Raw genomic sequence first — 19,079 nt, forward strand, 5'->3', positions numbered from 1 at the left:
GTTAACTGATTGTTAAGGTGAACAACAAAATTATAGGGCTTTTGATTCAACATACGTTAATTTGTACAAATAATGCAACAAATAGTTACTTCTTTTAAATAGTTACTTCTTTTCCCTGCCTAAATGTGCTTGGTAACTACTGGCTGGCTGTGTGTGGTGGTGCGTTCCTGTAATCTCAGCATTCTGGCAGGAGGATTATAAATTGGAACCCAGCCTAAGGCACTTTAGTGACATAGAGACAAGGTACCTCAAATTAATAAAAATTAATGAATAAATAAAAAATTTAAAGGACTAGGGATGAAGTTCAGGGAGAATACTCAAAAGAAGTTCAATCACAAAAACTGAAAAAATACTTTAATGTTCTTAGCTATCTTTTCATCTATAGAAAGTGTAAAGGTTATCTGAGTGATAGTTTCACCTAATCTATTCTTAGATTTACAAGTAAATATTCTATTTTCTTTGTTTTCCTCTTCCTTAATATTTTTGTTCTTTTATTTTGGCTTCATGCAGAAACACACACACACACACACACACACACACACACACGCACACACACACAGAAAAAAAGAGATTCCATAGTAGCCAGTAGTCTTTCCTCAATATTTCTTTAGGTTTTTTTTTTATAGAATCCCTATTTTATGTGGTAACATTCAGGAATTATGTAAACTGAGGACAGAAAGCTGAAGGATTCAACATAGGTTTCTTTAATAAACACCCTTAAAAATCAGTTTTATGACCTATCATTGCATCCTTGCTTATAAAGTTTGCAGATTCAAAAGGCTGCATTTTAAACAAATGCTCCAAAACATTCTTAAAATTCAGCCATATTCCAATTGAAGCAATTTTAAATGACTTTCTGAGAATCATCACTACTACTGGGAGGCTATATACCATGTAGTCACTTAGAGCACTGGCTGTGGAATCAGATTGTCAAGGTTCAAATCCTCCGTCCATTACTTACTAACTAGTTATACCATCTCTTTTTCCATTTCTTCATCTTTAAACTTTATGGGTTATTGTGGAGATTAACTGAATGTGTGCATCCTTTAAAAGTTCTAGAGGAAGTAGCTGGCGCCTAAGTGCATAGTAACACATAGTAGCAGAGACAACAGATCTGCCAGGACGTGGCCATCATTGATACAGATTCATAATCAAAGTAAAAAAAAAAAAAATCAATGATAGAGTATAATTTTCCCTGCCTAAACTCCTTCTGTTCTAATTTCAGGAACTCTGTATATAAATATACACACTGACAGACACTTTTGTGTTTTGAGAGAAAACAGAAGCTACACTTAAACTTTATAATTTCCAATCAGTGAACAGTATATCACACATACATAAAGTCACAATAAACACAGATTTTTGTTTTCACAAAGATTAGTTTAGGGGCTGGGGATTTAGCTCAGCGGCATAAGCACCTGCCTTGCAAGCAGGCAGTCATGAGTTTGATCCCTGGTACCGATAAAAATGAAAAAGACAAAAAAAAAAAAAAAAACTGAGCTGAATAAGGAAAGGGAGCTTTCTTTTGGTAACCAATCCAGATGACTACATAATCACAAAATGCAAAGATTGTTTTCTACTCCCACACTTTTCTAGTGCCAAATATGACAAAGCAAGTTTTCACTAGAACAAACTCAGCTTTTAAAATGATTGATTTATATCTGCAGTAGTGCAGGATATGAATAAGAGACTCAAAACTATTTCCAAAGCTTTAGGGATTCATATTATTATTACTCTTAAATAAACTACACTCTGTATCAACACAGGACCTATCTTCTTTGTAATCACTCTAAAGACAAACTCAAAATCAAAATATAAATGACACTTTTTATTTATTCAATGTAATACTGATAGTACATTTCTATATGTTTAGCTCTTTAAAACATCAGGTCTTTTTGTGTGCATTTGCTACTCTGATGATTGCAACAGTTCTGTAAGAAAGAGTAAATGCTCACTGTATAGATGATACTTTTTATTTATTCAATGTAATACTGATAGTACATTTCTGTATGTTTAGCTCTTTAAAACATCAGGTCTTTTTGTGTGCATTTGCTACTCTGATGATTGCAACAGTTCTGTAAGAAAGAGTAAATGCTCACTGTATAGATTTAAAGGATTAAAATTGGAAATGCCTAAAGGCTTTGATCAAAAATTATATGACTAAAAATGAAGTGTCCAGGAAACAAAAGGACAAGCCACAGCCTAGGGGAAAACATTTGTTAAAATGGACACATCTATTGAAGGTCTGTTATCTACACTGTACGAATAACTGTTAAAACTCAACAATAAGAAAATAACCCAATAAAAAATGGACTGACAAGCTAAACAGACATTCCCCCAAAAAGATACACAAGTGGCATGTAAACATAGGTAAATGCATTGCACATCAGATATCACCAGAGTGCATCAGATGTCACCAGAAACAAATGGAAACTAATACAGTGTGATACTATAGCTTGCCTATTAGAATGACCAAAATTCAAACTATGGACAGCACCAAATACTGGTACAGATACAGAGCCAAAATAGCTCATCATTCATTGCTGGTAAAATACAAAATGATACAACTACATCAGAGACACTGGGCAGCTTCTAACAACACTAACTTTACTCTAGGATCTAGCAATCATGCCCCACTGATATTTACCCAGTGAACTGAAAATTTATGTCTATACAAAACCTAAAAACACAGATGTTTATAGAGGCTTTATACATATCTTCCAAAACTTGATTTGGAATTGATTTTCAGAATCAATTCCAAAACTTGGATGCAACCAAGATATCCTTCAGTAGGTTAATGAATAAACAAACTAGGATACAGCTAAACAAAAATATATTTACTCAACAGTAGCAAGAAATGAGTTATTGAGCCATGAAACGACATAGAAGAACCATAAATGCATATTAGAAAGCAATCTGAAAAGGCAATACATTGCATTATTGCAACAATATGACCTTCTGTAAAAGGCAAACTATTGATAATAACATGACTACTACTGCTTTCCAGCAGTTAGCAGGGAAGAAAAAAATACGTGGAGAACTCTATGTGACGGTAGATAACAGTAGATATTATCAAAGTATATTAAAGTAGCAAAACCCTTAAAATGTATAACACTGAGTGAACCCTAATGGAGACTGTGGGTTTGGAATAACAATGGGTCAATGTAGAGTCATCAACTGTAACATACATACCACTCTGGTGAAAAACGTTTATAATGAAAGATCAGATCATTCGTGGAGCACAGGGACAGAAAACACAAAACATATATAAGCTCTGTCCCTCCTGCTCGACTTTGCTTTGAAGCAAAAATTGCTCTCAATGTTTGAAAAGAAAAATGAATACACAGAGCTAACAAGAAACTTCAAAAAAGCCTCCTCGCCACTGAGGACATAGATCATTGGTAGAGTGCTTCCCTAGTGTGCACAAAATCATAGATTTAATCTACACCATAGCAAAAATATAAAAACTTTTCAAAATCAATATGCTATTTTTCTAAATATCATCTTCTAATCTGGATTACTGCTAAAGCCAGAGTAGCCATATTCAAATCTTTGAATTTCTCAGCCTTAAACATTTAGCTGGTACTGCAGCACTGACCAAAAATGTGCTACCAATCTATAGCAAACTTACTTTATAAGAAAGCACCTCATATTTATGGTAGCGGTTTCTTTACTTGGTAGTACTTAAATTAATACATAATTCTCAAACTGTTAGGCATATGATATCTCTTCTCTTTGCACAGGGGATCTTTCTTCCTTAAACAAAAATCTAAAAACAAAAGCTTTAAACAATAATGAAAATGTAAAATTAAAACTTCTAAATGAAGGAACAAGATTCTTTAGGGGTTCCTGCCCAGTGACTGCAACTATTGTATTTGATTGGGGAAACCACTGGCTACATAATTAGTGGAGCAATTGGGAAATAGGCTGAAAACCTAGCATTTCACTACCTAACACTTGTGCCTGCTGAAAACTTTGCACAAAAAACCATTTGCCTTTTAGTGTCTGCAAACCATTGTGCGCCAGTCACTCTGTGGTCCTGCGCACTGGCATTTTCTGGAGAAGTCGCTTTTTCTCTAATCTACGCAAACTCATTTTAGGAGGAATTAATAATTCAATTATGAGAAGAAAATATCAATTTTAGTGATAATTAGGCAAAGACAAAACAGACTGATCCAATATTCATATCACAGCTAGGTAAATTCATTAAGTTCTAGACAAAAAAGCATTTAATATCTTCTAAAATCTAGAAGGTGATTTTCAAATTATAATATGATAGGTTTACACAGTTATTATAAAATCTTCTCTTTAGTTTTTTTTTTTTTTTTTTTTTTTTTTGTGTGTGTGTGTGTGTGTGTGTGTGTGTGTGTGTGTGTGTGAATCTTTTATTATCGGGAACATTTTTATAAATGGCTATGTTAAAAATTCTGCCGAAGTATAAAATCTCCGTAATTTACCTTATGACAGCAACATACTACATTGAAATAAACATCTCTGATCTTCACCTGATTGATGCTGCAAACCCACTACTAACCATTTAGAGCTAAACAACACTGAGAAGTGTGAGAGGACGCATGGACACAGACAAGTCACGTGTGCACCAAGTTTTTGATAATTTTTATCTCACTTCTCACTAATTTTTCCAAAGACATAAGGGGGCTTAAGCCTCAAAAAGAAAAAAGAGCACAGCTTTTCTAATAGAATTTAATAAAATCTTAAAGGTAAGTTCTTCATTTTTAAAGCCATCTCACAGTGTGCCCACGTCACAATACCGATGCTGAGAAGCATGGTTCCCTAATCAGACTTGGAACAGAATTCAGTATTTCTGCCATTTCAGATATGCTTATCTGTTTATTCAAAAACACTTTTGAGATACTAGAAAGAAAAAGAATGTATCTGGTCTCTATTCTGTATCAGACACAAGATTTAGTCTTCTCGATAAAATGCTGTAACTTGGTCACTGGAAAATTCCGAGTCTCTTACCTTTGGGTTCTTGTGATTCATCATCACTGTCCGAGCTATCATTACTCACAATATGCTTTGCTGTAATATTTTCTGCAGAAAAAGAAAAGACTGACGTTATCGCGGGGATCATAATTCACTACTAAATTTATTGTGAGATAATTCGAGAAAAATCATAAGTACTACTAGGTATATGTAGAAGTTAGATCAACTTAATAAATATAGATTTATTAGTGCTTTCAAATTTCTGCCTAGAATATAAAATCTCTCAGAAATCAAAATTAAATCAGTTTCAACTGATTCATTACTAATTTAATGGAGTAATTTTTATTTGCCTTAACTTTGATAAGAACAACTACTTGATTATATCTTTAAGTGGTATCTTTAATGAAGGTAAATAAAGGATAAAACTAAAACCTAAGGAAGAAGGTCTACATGGGAAGTGAACAGAAGCAATCAATATGTTATATTTTTATTTTTGTAATCTGAAGTTATTTTTTATACTGAAAATCATCTGTTGACAGGAAATGTACATTTTAGTATCAAGAATTTATACTTCCTACAGTTCTTGGTAAGAGACCAACTACATAATCTAAAATAATAAACAAAGGTAACAGTAAAATCTAGCTCAGTTGTCTTCATCCAAGTAAAATACACTTAAATTACAGAGTTTTTGTCATTCTCATAATCATTGTCATAATCACTCTCATAATCATTTTATTATTCCCATAATTACCATTTGGAGAAAAAAATCAAACTTTTTGGTCCCATAAAGTCAGCCATCAGTAGTGACTGTTCTTCCGCTGCTGTGTTAATACATAGACTATGTGGGCTTTATTTTTTGTAGTTTTAAGAACTTACCATCAAATTTACAAATTTTATAGACAAAACTGTTTTGAATATTTAATCTTCGAGAAATACAGCCAAGACAAGTGATTTCTTCATATTACACTGTACGCATGTACACATATGTTATACCGATGTAAATTACATGTACACAAGTAATGAAAATATTAGTAAATTATTGATATATTGGGTTTTCTTTTTACTCACATGCTTTATAAATATAAAATTCAGTAAAATAAAATGTTTCAAGTTAATTTTTCTAAAGAGTGTAACTGTTTCAGAGTATAATTTTGTTGTGTAGAGAAGAGGACAAATATTAAGAAATGAGCCTCTCCAGAATGTGTTTCTCAAACCTGCTTTCTCTTCTAACATTTCTTTTGTAGTTGTTGCTATTTTGTGCCGTTTTGTTTCATTTCATTTGTTTGGTTTTGGTCATATTCAATACTCTGATTAAAGAAAATCCTTCACCAAAATATTGTCTTCTCTGCAAGGAAGTATTCATGCCCTGAATAACTAAATATTCTGGCCTTTTATATTTTGTATCTCTATAGTGTAATATATAACCCTATCTTTTCAAATGTATAATTCGCTCACATGCAAATTTCTCTTGAGAAAGTAAATAAATTAAAGTTACTCAGTGTGCTCATTTACCTTCAAGTCTCTGTTCAGAAGACAAAACAAAACAACTCTGAACACCCTGCTTAAGAAACAGAACTCAGTCAGCCAAAGGATGAACCCACCCAGGTTCACCGCTCTGGTTTCATTTCTGGAAACCCTTACACAACCTGAGGTAACATGCATCCTGCTGACCGGATCTCAAGTAGACAATATCCCCCTCAGTCTGACACACAACAAGTAAGCAGGCTGCCAGACCGCAGGCCTCAAAGGGGACTACTCAATAGAGCCCTCTCAGAGGTATTCAATATAAACAGCTGCCTCTTTGGCCTTCAGCCACCATCTCCCCCACCTTCTGATGTATTATTTCAGTCCTGTTATCATCCTGCCTCCGAAGAAAATTAATAAACACAACAAACCTGAGTAATTCGGATTATTCAGTAAAGAAGGAGCTCAGGAAGCAACCCTCCCAACACAGGATTTTTCTTATCTTTCACTTTCTATGTTTTTCTAAAATCTTTGCATAATTTAGAGAAAACTGAGTGACAGTCACAAGGTTACTTTTGAGAAAAGGATATTCACATGGGATACAAAGTTTATTAAAATAAATCAGCCAAGATCACTGCATCTTTAAACCTTCTGCACTGTAGTTTAATTGCCAAGGGAAGGTGGCTCCCTGTCACAGGTGACAGCGAATGCAGGATCACCAGTGCCCTGAGTGCTCTGACAATGGAGAGCTCAGGACAGAGTGAGAACAAGAACAAAGTAACTTTTCCATTTGATTGTTTTATTGTCATTTAAAAACATTTGCCTCTAATGAAATTATACCATCACTTTTCCATACCCTACTAAAAGCTATCCAAAAGTACATTATTAAAGAAAATATTAAGGACGGTAAAAAGTTTACACTAAATGTAAATATCAAATAAAATACCAGGTATCTACAATTAATTTTTGTACAAGGAGAGATAAAATCGCTTGTAATCATCTTCATAGTACACTACAAGTATATTACCTTGTGCATATGAAGTTTAATTATGACAACTGCTATGACCACTGATAACAAAGGACTCTGTTTAAAAAACATCCTGGAAGCTTTTTACATGAATGTATTCTTCAAATGAATTGATCATTTAAAAGGTCACTACTGTTACTCTGTCAGTTTCTCCATTCTCAAAGAGATCTGTGATATTTCATGGGTAAAGACAAGGTTGTAGACACTGGTGCTGATTATCCACAGGAACTACCTGCCTGGTTTCTGCTGGTCAGGCCCCAAATTCAGATTGAAAATTCTATAGATTCTTTCTACTATCAGTGACAATAGTTAAAATAAAAACCTAGTGTTGGTTAGACACATGGCAAATCTTTGGGAGAAATAAGGAATGAATATTTTGTCCTGTTTAAGTCAAAAGTTATTCATTTAAAAGAAAATGTGTTTCTATGGTGTTATTCTTATTACAAATGAAAACCACTCCTCTATTAATGAGCTTGACTACTTTTTCAAATTGTGTAAACAGTACTTTTTTTTTACTAAGGGATAGCTTCAATGTCCTAACAGTAGAGGTGTTTCAGATGTTTTTTCTTATCCTTGCCCTGCCAGCCTCCTGCACTGTCACATAGGGCCATGACTGGCTGGCAGCGTTCAGTCTGAGGGTCCATGCTTGTGATTCTCAGTGGACAGTGAAAGCACAGACTGGCGGTTAAAAATCAGCCCTCAGAGGCTGCTTCTTTCTGCTCAAAATGCCCCAGGTGAACCACTGGAGGAGAAGCCAAGTGGGCCACCCTATGCAAGAGAAGCCTAATCAAGCACAGGCCTCCAGAGAGGTGGCAGAGTCCAGCTATTGAAAGTTTCTGACTGTAGTAAAGATTATTAACCACCCCACCATACCCAACACACAAGTGTTTGCCAACAGTAACAATGCTGATATCCAGAGCATCGTCATGGTGATGACCACCAAAGGAAAAGAGAGGCAGCAGGAGGCCCAAAGTATTCATTCTGAACAGCTTTGGGCGAGCCCAGCTCACTCTCCAGGACCCCACCTCAAGCCCAGACTGGCACTGATTCCAAGAGAATGAAAGTGTTCACTGAGTGGTTAGGGCCAAATCTCACAGCTACGAATACAAATATTCCTAGACTACCTGAAAACCCTCTACAGCCTAACCAACATCCAGTGGCTTGGAAAGATGTGTTCTGATGGGCTGGAGTCCTGCAGCCACTAAGCATAAAGCAGAGGAGAAGAAGTGTTACCTGGAGCAGAATCAACGTAAGGTTGAGGAGCCCTTGGGAGCTTCAACATCTTGGCAGGATTCTTTGTCTGAGTGGCCATCTCACTCTTACGTGGCCATGACCTGGTTCACCAGCAACAGTGGTGAGTGGAAGCCCATGACCTTGAAGGACATCTGTACTTGGAGGGAGGATCATTTGTCCTCTTTTAAGCCTACTGCCAATGTATGCTGGAAGAATTCCATTCATCACAGCCATGACTTGTTCGTTTGTGATATATCTTCCAATGGTTATCCCTCTTTTAGAACTATTCACCCCAGCACTAATATATTCTTGACTTTGGAACAAATGTTTAAACAGCAGTAATATCTCAATTCTGAGCTTCACTGAAATGTGACCATCAAAATGGAACTCCCACTGTGCACATGGTAGAAGATGAAGGAACTGCTACCAGGGGTCAGCTCTAACCTGCTGACCATCCAGTTCCCAGTGAATCAGTTCCTGGTACTGCAGCCATTGGTGAAGGTGTCATTGTCCCTGGCTGCTTTGCTCTTGAGGTCAGAGTGAGCCTGCCACCAGCAAGTCGTCCACACTGCCCCAAAGTGCTGCTAGCTGATGAGGGTATAACTTATCTCCCTGCTGCCAGACCAGTGAAGGGAGAAAACCTGCTTTGAGAAGAGTTACTGCCTTTGCTTCCAGCTCAGTCTATCAAGGGAGAAGAAACCCAGCTAGAGGAGACATGCCAGCCTTAGCAAGACCCATCCAGGTGGAGAGTCCTCCCTTGGCTGTCTGTGCCCCTCTTTCAAAGAAGAATCATCTCACTCTTGGGAGAATTCATCCCTGAAGGCTCAAGAAGTCCTATAATGAGCTCAAGTTCCCAGCATGGCATGGCTCTGAAATGCTTGTGATCCAAACAAGGAGAGAAGGAAGATGAGCTAGTCTCAAAGGAAAGCATCTGCTGCCTCCCTCTGTGGATAAGCCCAAGCTTGTCCTATCAGAGGACTGCAGCACATCTTGCCAAGCCACAGAGCCCCCCATCCTAGCAAAGTCCTTAGAACCTGCCCCACAGCTTGGCCACATCCAGGAGAAGGGAGGATGTTTTAAGATCTCCGTTGAGGAAGTGACGCCCATTTCCCCCACCATGAGTCAATCTCTCCTCTCAATCCTATGCCAGTCAAAGAGTGTAGGTTAGTGTACAGCCCAGTACAAACACACAGGGCACCTCTGACCCCATACCTGACTTCCCGGTGCTGATAGATTTGTGTACCACACCAATGAAAAGCAGCCCCTCTTTGGCTTACAGGCAGAGCTCCTCACTTCAGAACCTTGGCCTTTCCTCTGACCCTATTAACAGCTCTTCCCTCTCCCACCTGGAAATCCCCAGGCCAGGCCTCCCCAGAACAGCAAGTTCCCAGCCTTTCACCCAACCATTCTCTGACTGAGGTCCGGTTCTCAACCCAGTGACTAACAGCCTTAGCAAGATCTTGCTGGATATCAGTTTCCCTAGCCTGGAGCAAGTCTCCCTAAGCCCTGAAAACATCAAGTGGTCTCACCTCATTTCCAAGCTAGAGGCTGAACCTTGAACTTTACACTCAGGCTAGCCACCATGCCAGGTGCTCGTGTAGCTGAGTGAGACTTAGTATACACCCAGCCCTCCAGTGAGGACACAGGCAGGGACCGTGCTGCCCCTCATAGCTGCACCTGGCCTCACTACACAAAGACAGGCACTGCTGGGACCTCTGCAGAGAGCAGTGGTCTGAACCGGTCTCAGGAAGGAATGATCTGGAGTGCATCGTTTCTTCCAGGCCCAAGGTAAACTGCCTTATGGGTTCTTTACAGTGGACACTGAGACATTCAGGTCTGCTTGCTAGTGCCCCCACCTCCCAGCTTTGTTGCCCCTTTTTCTCCCCGCCCTGTCTTTCCAACTCTGTTTTCCAGCAGGAAGAAATCCTGGGTTAAAAGTTCTTGTATTGAGTTAGGAATTGAATTTGGAGATGGAATGGATAGATTTAAAGCAGAGAGAGCCCCAGATGTATCCCCATGAGTTGTTCTAACAATGTCCCTAGCCACACCAGGGAGATCAGTATTAGCAAAAACTCAGGTGGAGTTCTGAGAAGGCACAGAGGGCACCTACTCCTCCTGCCGTCCTCAGCTTTGCAAAAAAATACCCCAGGCTCTAGCTGGCCGTGTGTACGTTAGCCAGCTTAATAATGCGACCATAACTACCTACTGGACACAATCCAGGGTGGATGAACAATAAAATACAATGTTTCTCTTTCTTTAGTGTGAATTATAAGACTCTAATAGAATTCCAGTGAGTTAGATAAACTATGACAAGAATGAATTTATCTATAAATAACATATTATGCTCAACTACTAATGAATCTCATCTCTAAAAAGCTACCATTTTTTTAAAGAGGAATATTTTCTAAGCAAAATAGAATGTTTAGAAATATAATGAGAAAAAAAGAATGGAGAGCCTCTGCATCAAATTATTCTCAAAAGGCAATGGTCTTCATGATTGCCTAATTTCAAATCAGAATAACATTTAAGAAAAAGAATTTAGAATAAGACTTTAGGAAATATCTAGGTTTATTCAACCAAGTTACTAATAAATTGAGATAACTATATTCCTTAGGAATATTGTCCTTTTTAGATATGCATGTGAAATTTATCAATGTAGCATGATTTTTATCATTGTAAGCACAATTTTAACATACCCAATTCTTCCTCCATTGTGGAACCTTTATTTTGGGAGCCAGAAACTCCCAAAACTCTGTTGAACAATATAGAAAAGGCACTGCCCCAGACACCTGAAATTAAGCCAAAAAGAAAATAATTTAAAAGGTACCAGGGTTTAAAATAGTCAAACAAACTAAAGATAGATTTTAATCACGTACCCATTAAAAAATGCAAGGGGTTTTCTTCATACTTCCTCACAACTGTTCCCATAAAAAATTTGCTTCCAAATAAGTCAGGAGCCATAAAAGTACCATATTTAGCCATGCCAATCTCATATGGACTAAATTCAACCCAATCTGAAAGTATTTCAAAAACAAGATAGGAAAATGTTAAAGAGAAGTACATAGTTAATAAAACTTTCATAATGCTGTGATTATTATTTGTTAGTTGTTAAAAATACTAACCAACTGCTTATTATGTATATGACATGTGTAAAGGTTGGTGGCAAAAACTTACAGATGAATGAAATAAGACAACATGAAATGATTCCTTCTAATTTTCTAATAAATACTCTTTTCCATATAAAGACCCAGATATCTTTTACACAGTTTACCTTAATTCTGAGCAATGTAAAACTGAAAAGCACTAACTGAGATGTGAAATCCATGAAGAAGACAGAAGAGATTACTCTTTCTTACAGTGCAAGAAAACTATGAAAATGGAGAAAATGTTTTCTAATATTTTATCTTCATTTAATTTTTCCCATTAAACATTTACTCTAACTCTTAAAATCACAAGCTAATGTGTTTATGCCCGGGTCTTAGAAACACATGGTGACTGGGGTAATAAGGTGCATTATCTAAAAACAGAAGCCACTCTGCTGCCCAAGGTTTTGCTCACTCTCTTGGATACACTGTATTACTTACATTCTCTGACTTAGTTCTCTAAAATGTAAAATGTGAATAGAATCAGTAGGTGGTCTGTACGGTTGTTGTAAGACTTCAATGAGTTAAAAAATGTAAGGAGCACAGTCAAGGACAGAACAATGTTTTAATCACTGGATCAACAGTAACCACTATTATATTTCAGGAATCCCCATGGCATGACCGAGTCTAATAATGATCTTAGTCTTAACATGTCTAAAAAGATCATTTCCAAATCATGGACTGAATTCACTGAAGTCAAGTTCAACCTCCTCCCCTTTAAGCTGTGGGTGTTAGATACTAATTCACAGTGATAGGAAAGTCAAATAATACAAATACCCACTGTCTAACACAAAACATGGCCTTCTCTCTCTTTTATTCCAATTTGTTCTTTCTGAAATTAAAATTCGTTCAAAATCTCTTACACAGAATTCCGAACCTCAAAGAATCCCAAAATTCACAAGGTGTTCTGCTATTAATCTGATAAACAGAACCAGCATTCCAGTCAGATCTCTGCGTGGTTGAATAAACCATCTTTCATGCAGGAATAACTACGATATGGTCAATAGAACACCACATCCTAATTTGGCAACCTTGCTTTCTAAGCCGCATTACCTCAGGAAGGACATTAATCTCATGGATTCTTATTTTACTCCTCATTTTAAAAAAATTTTATAGTTATGAGGCACAGGCTCTCCAGAAGTGTGATGCTATATACTTCTGAAGCACCCAAAACCTGAAGCTATATAAGCAGCTGGTGTTTTCTCATGACCTTTAAAAAAAGTGAGACATTTTACCCATCAGCCACAAGTATAGAGTACTACTTTATAGTTACTGAATTACAAACATTAGAATGGTGGGCTTTCAAAAGCAAACAGCAAATAATGAAAAAATAACCAGCAAGTAAAAGACTAAATGTGGTCTATAAAAGAAGAGGTGAATCATGTTGTCAATAGTCACTGAGAAATGGGTAACTGACCTGAGTTATTCACTAAATTCCTGATTTATTTTTCTACTAACTTAAGGGAAGAGATATTACTAAATTCATAAAATATCTCTATAATAGGAAAACCTTATTTTTTGTTTTCAAATGTACATATGTCAAAGAATATGTTAAAATAAGCAACTGCAGTTGTTTATGAATTTCTCTTAAAGAAAATCACTAGGAACATTGTGTAGGTCCCAGGAGATGTCTTCAGAGGGGGCACAATTTACCTGCGAACATCAGCTCCGACACATCAGGTTTGACATGGAGACAGGTAAAAAGAGGTAAAGGGCATCGCGCGGCATTAACTTTTTCCTTCAGACTACTCAAAGTAGTGTTCATTCTCTGAACAAAGAATGCAAAGTTTTAAATATATAAACAGATACAGATCAAGCCTATTTAAAATAGAACTTTAATCAAAAACATTTTAAAATTTCTAAGTAAAAGTCTTGCTACTTTTAGAAATCTAAGGGTCTGCAATCAATAACAAAAAGAAAGCTCCATGGAAATAGTTTTCTACATTCCAAAAACAATCCTATCTGGACATTTGGACTGGAGAATGATTTGGCAACTTTGGACCCTGGAAAATATGTACGCCTGGAGTTCCTGCCACAAGCTTCTCCCTATCTCTCCTGCTCCATCTTTAGAGGAAATGTCACCCTGTGGTTATGCATCAAGTGAGTTTGTTTCCTGTGGTCCACTTCCTCTTCTGACGCTTTCCAGGCAAATTTCATTCTTCAAGTTTTAAAATATCATTTGCAGTCACTTCCTCATCTAAAGAGATTTTCATTCTTGTGCGGAATTGGCAGGAAAAAAATATGAATTTTCCAAAGACAAGGAACCACAAAGCCATTGCTCCACAAATCAAGATTGATAATCATCAGAAAGAATTAATAAGCACAACTTTGAAACATAAAAGAGTTACAATGTCTGTCAGGGAAAATATGTTCACTGTACTTTATTGAAAAAATAAACTGAGCTGAGTGACTCTTATAAAATGTACTGTGCTTCCTTCCATTTAAAATATTACAATGTACATTGTGTGGGTGTATTGAAGGCGCTGTAGATGAAACTCGGCTTACATTGTGAATTAGCGTTTCTCCTATTAACATTCCAAAGACATCAGTAAAGGTGACAGGTTGGCCAGAGCTTTTTTTCTTCCACAAAGACTCAATATATCGTTTAACTTTCTGTGGTGTGAGAAGAAGAAGGGGGTTGTGGCTAACATTCTTCATTAGTTCTTCATTAATCTCTGCTGGGCCTTTCTCAGGAAAATCTGGGTGAGAATACAAGGTTGACATGTACCTGAAAAGAAATCAAAACATAATTAGCTGAAAGAAAAGCTATCAGTATCCAAAAAAGCAAGTGTGTATAGTTAACTTAGTTATAAGGGAAGATAGCATCAGTCAGAAAAGCTGGTACGTACAGAAGCAAAGTAGAAGAGAAAGTCAAGGAGAAAAACACGAAAGAATTCTCAGAGGAAGCCTCGGACTTGTCATGTACAGTCAAGAGGAGGGAATGTCGCACCGGGCCTTCTGTCTACTACCTAGTCTGCCAGGAATGAGTATCCTCTGAGACCGTTACAGACTGATGACACAGTACATCTGAGTCATGTAAGGGAACTGACCTTTCTGGATGCAATAGTGTTTGAGGAATCTGATAATCTGTGCTCTGGCTTTCCATGATGATTAGCTACTGGCAGAAAATGTGCTGTCCCCACTTCTGTGAGTAGCTAAAGCTCCTGATAAGTGCTTTTGACATTTTTTTTTCCATTTTTCATTGGCCAAATAAAATCTTAAACCTTTCTTAAAATAAGGATTCAAGAATTTCCAAGAATATAAATCTAAAGGCAAAATGTCATAGAAGGTTAAGGTCTTTGTGGTAAATGAATTCCTGTGAAGCCTTTTGGCTAACCAGACATGTGGCCACTTCTGGTGATACTAGAAATTACCAGGAGTCCTGGCATTTGAAATCTAAACAATAAACATTCAGTTATTGGTCTCTTATGTGTGAACCAAAATCTACTATAGTACACTAAATATTTACCTTTCCCTTTACTTATAATATGTCTTTATCAATAAATTGTAATCTCCATCAGGAAAAGAATTTTGCTTTCTCATCATCCTTAGCCCCAGTAGTTAGCTAATGCCTGGTGTACAGCATATATAGTTTACTAAACTGACGGAATGAAACACTCTATACTTCATCCAAATAAAGACAAAATAGCACATATTCAAGTCTCCTGTTTCCTTGGAATTTAAGTCAGAATGTTTACCATAGTGGCTTATCTTCTATTCAAGAAGGGGAGAAATCTAAGTTTTAGCAAGACCATGCTGTATTCTAAACATTATGCTGGTTAATAGTTCATAAGCTATTATCCTAAAGCCTGATAATGCCCTTAAATTTTTCTGCCTTAAACATATGGGAAGAAAACATTAGTCAATTTAGATAACAGGTTCACACTACCCATTTAGTAACAACAGAACTGGAATTTTAAATCAGTCTCTCACCTCTAATAGGATCTAGTTTTTCTAATCTATTATACAGGTTTCAGTTCTTAGTGATCAAATTCTTCTCATTGTACAATGAGTAATGTTTCTTGTTGGATTCAGAGTTTTAAACACAAACTGAGAATAAATGAGTTAGTCAATGTTGAATGATGGGTCTAAAGTGAAACACAGGATGACAAGGCAACAAGTGTCCTAAAAGGTATTTGTGACACAACTGAATTCAAAACTACATACATCTATGTAGTAAAGATAAATAGGTTTACTTTAAACACAAGTCCAGATCTATAAAACTACAGCTTAGAATACATGGAAGACAAGGTATTCAACCATATAGTTTTTCTAAATTTTACAACGCAATTCCTCCACATGAACAAAGTTTTAATTTTCTGGACCTTGTAAAATGCTCAATAAATGAATACAGTGTTGTGATAACACTGTGGTATATTTAAGGACATCAGAAAAATAGGAAAATAAAACATCCTTTTTAGCCTCAAAGTGATTGCCCTGAAAACATTCAGAACATGCTTCATTTTTTTAAAGAATACTAAGAACAAATTCTTAACCAGTTTTTCTTCACAAGTGATTCTGCCTCTATGGGGAACTTCTCCTAATTCATTAAAAGTGTGTATTTTATAAATGTAGATTGTTTCCATTTTTTCTTGAATTTTAGAAACTTTAAATTGAAACCTGTTACAAGCCTAACAAAACCATATATTATAGCATGAATTGTGACTCTTAACTCTGAAATTCATTTCCCTTTCCTTTATTTCTATATTTTTAATGTATCCAATCCAGTCTTATTTTATATTGTTACATCAAATGTTTAATGAATCAGATTAAATATGAGCGAAACAACCTAAGGAAGACTCAAAGTCAGTAGAAATCAATTTAGTCACTGAATACCTTTAAAGCCAAGTGAAAGGAAATTATGATTGTTCTTGGAGGTTGTCATTCTTTCTTGTTTACAGAATAGTGTAATTTTCAAATATCACATTATATTTACTTTCCTTCTCCCTCTATATTTAGGTGGCCTTCAAATGAATCAATCTGTGATTCTAACAAGTACCTCTGCCCAAAAGTTACTGCTAGCAAGATCTAAAGGCGCCTCTGCTCTCTTTCCTTCGTTCCTGCATTAAAAACTACAAGTAAAGAAAGACCTTTCTTAAGGGATGGGGGTTGCCTAAAATCTCAGACTCTGTGCCACAGTTAAAAGGTAGATATTTTTAAGGGGACAGAAAGCAGGCGTATGTCAGCCCAATAATCTTTATTTGTTCCAGGTAGAACGGCTGCAATCCATTTTTGCTCCCTGAATGGCAAAACAAAGGCACTGATCTCTACCTCTTTCTTTCCCTCTTGGTGAGTATTTGATTTTGAACAGTAATAGTAGGAGCCAGACATGGTTGTAAAGTCTGTCAACTCAGCACTCAGAGGCTGAGGCAGGAGGATTGCCCTGAATTCAAGGCCAGGCTAGGCTACATAGTGAGCTTAAGGTCAGCCTGAACTACATAGCAAGGCCTTGTCCCCCCCAAAAAATCCTAGAATACCTCAATTATTGGCATTGGGTTAATAGTCTTTATTGTTCAACATTTATGAAAACATACTCTAGAATTTACACTGGATGAACTGGACATCCTTTCCATGATGTCATTGTGGATATATCCCAAGATGGTTTTTGGCTTTGGTGATTACTAAACATGGAAAATAGGCAACAACTAGTTTTTTTGTGTAGTTTTTAGAGTTTAAATAGCTTACTTTTTATTTCCTATTTTCTTGGTTTTATGAGGACAAGGTTCAGATATAATTGCTTTCTGTGAACATGATATCATGTAAAGCACACTAATATTCCAATTTTTAACTCTTTAAATTTGACCTCTCCGCTATTATTTCTTAAATGTCTATAATGAATGAAAGAATTCTGTATTTATTTAATCTATGAATTTGTGAATATTCGTCTCTTATTTTTCAACCTATCTGTGGGATAGCTCATCCTTTCCCCTGTATACATCTTACATTAAGTGTCACATTTTAAATCTAACTCAGGCTAAAGAGAAGGAATTTTCAGTTCAATCCTCCAACTCTTGTGGTTAGTGTTTTAAAGTATCAGTAACTAACTTCTAGAACTTGTTGAATCAGAATACTTAGAGGTATACATTTAGAATGTTTTGCTTAAAGTATCAAAGTGATTCTCATATACAAGTAAGATTTGGAATGATTTAAGAAAATCATCTATGTTTGTAAAAGAAATATACTGAAACCCTAAAAAGTTTCCTAGACTAATTTTTTCCCACAAAATTTAGCTACTCTGCATCCCTTCATTTGGTCACTAAGCCTGCATCTTAAAGTAAATTAGGTGTTGTGTTCAGGTTCTCACCTCTTACATGAAAATTTCTATCAAAATTGTTTCTTTTTCAGTGGTCCAGTAATTTTTCATATTGTTACATGGAAAGTGCTCATCCTCAAACTCTATTTTAGTAAACTCCTTGAATTGGTCCCTACTGCTTCAAGAAGTAGAGATGCGCTCATTGCTCTTAGTATCTAACAACTCCTTTAATAGCTACAGTAGAACAGCTTTATTGAGAAAGAGAGCTGTGCTAACACTCTAAGAGAACACAGAGTTGCCATCGTGATTCTCCCAGTTCACACATGCCAGGACGCCAGGTTGGCTAATACCATATTTAATGAAAGATGAGTATCATCTAAAAATAATTTCAAAAATAATTACCATAAATGTAGTAGCAGTTACAAGGGAAGCTTTGTCTCACCTGAAATTCTATTTTCTGATCACAGAAAGCTTTGTGGGAGGTCCAGGGTTTCTTTGGATATTTCCGTGTTACTTTATGTGTGCCAAATAATGGTCATATATCCGCATAATATAAAAACTTACACAACACCGAAGCGTAATTTGTTTTTTCAAGCCTTTCCGAATTCCTGCCTTTGAACTTTTTACTTTCTTACCAATCCTTTTTTCAAGAGAGAATCATTAGCATGACTCACCCTGACCGCTCTGTCTCAGGAAGTGTCTCCCTCTCATGGTTAACGCCTTCACCTGTGTCCTCTTCTTCTATCCTGATTCTGCCTGTGTCTTTTTCTCCACAAATGCCTTCTACTCCCTCATCGTCCTTTTGTCTATCACTCTACACTATTTCTTTCACCTTACACTTCCACAGAAATACTCACGTCTCTTAAATTCCGAAAACAAAACAAAACCTTTTCCCTAAATCCTATATCCTTTTCAAACAGTGACTACTCATTTCTTTTCCCTTTAAGGCCAAAGTGTTTGCAATAACAGAAAGCTCATAAAAGGCTCACATCCCCACTTTCCCTATTTTTAT

General features: G+C 36.4%; 1 protein-coding gene and 1 pseudogene across 1 annotated transcript in view; one reads left to right on the forward strand and one right to left on the reverse strand.

Annotated features, from left to right (window-relative positions):
* Pla2g4a (phospholipase A2 group IVA) overlaps window positions 1-19,079 on the reverse strand; it is a 139,905-nt gene that overhangs the window by 21,358 nt on the left and 99,468 nt on the right. The window contains exons 9-13 of the mRNA XM_013158101.3: window positions 14,320-14,542; window positions 13,468-13,582; window positions 11,548-11,685; window positions 11,368-11,460; window positions 4,984-5,055 (exon numbers count right to left, since the gene is read on the reverse strand). Coding sequence (XP_013013555.1) covers window positions 4,984-5,055; window positions 11,368-11,460; window positions 11,548-11,685; window positions 13,468-13,582; window positions 14,320-14,542 — 641 coding nt within the window. The remainder of the gene's footprint in view (window positions 1-4,983; window positions 5,056-11,367; window positions 11,461-11,547; window positions 11,686-13,467; window positions 13,583-14,319; window positions 14,543-19,079) is intronic.
* On the forward strand, window positions 8,164-9,924 carry LOC111758280 (forkhead box protein M1-like; annotated as a pseudogene).

The sequence above is a fragment of the Cavia porcellus genome, unplaced genomic scaffold (assembly GCF_034190915.1).
Source record: "Cavia porcellus strain 051 isolate PalLab524CR breed Dunkin Hartley unplaced genomic scaffold, mCavPor4.1 scaffold_29, whole genome shotgun sequence".
In the NCBI taxonomy this organism is placed as follows: domain Eukaryota; kingdom Metazoa; phylum Chordata; class Mammalia; order Rodentia; family Caviidae; genus Cavia; species Cavia porcellus.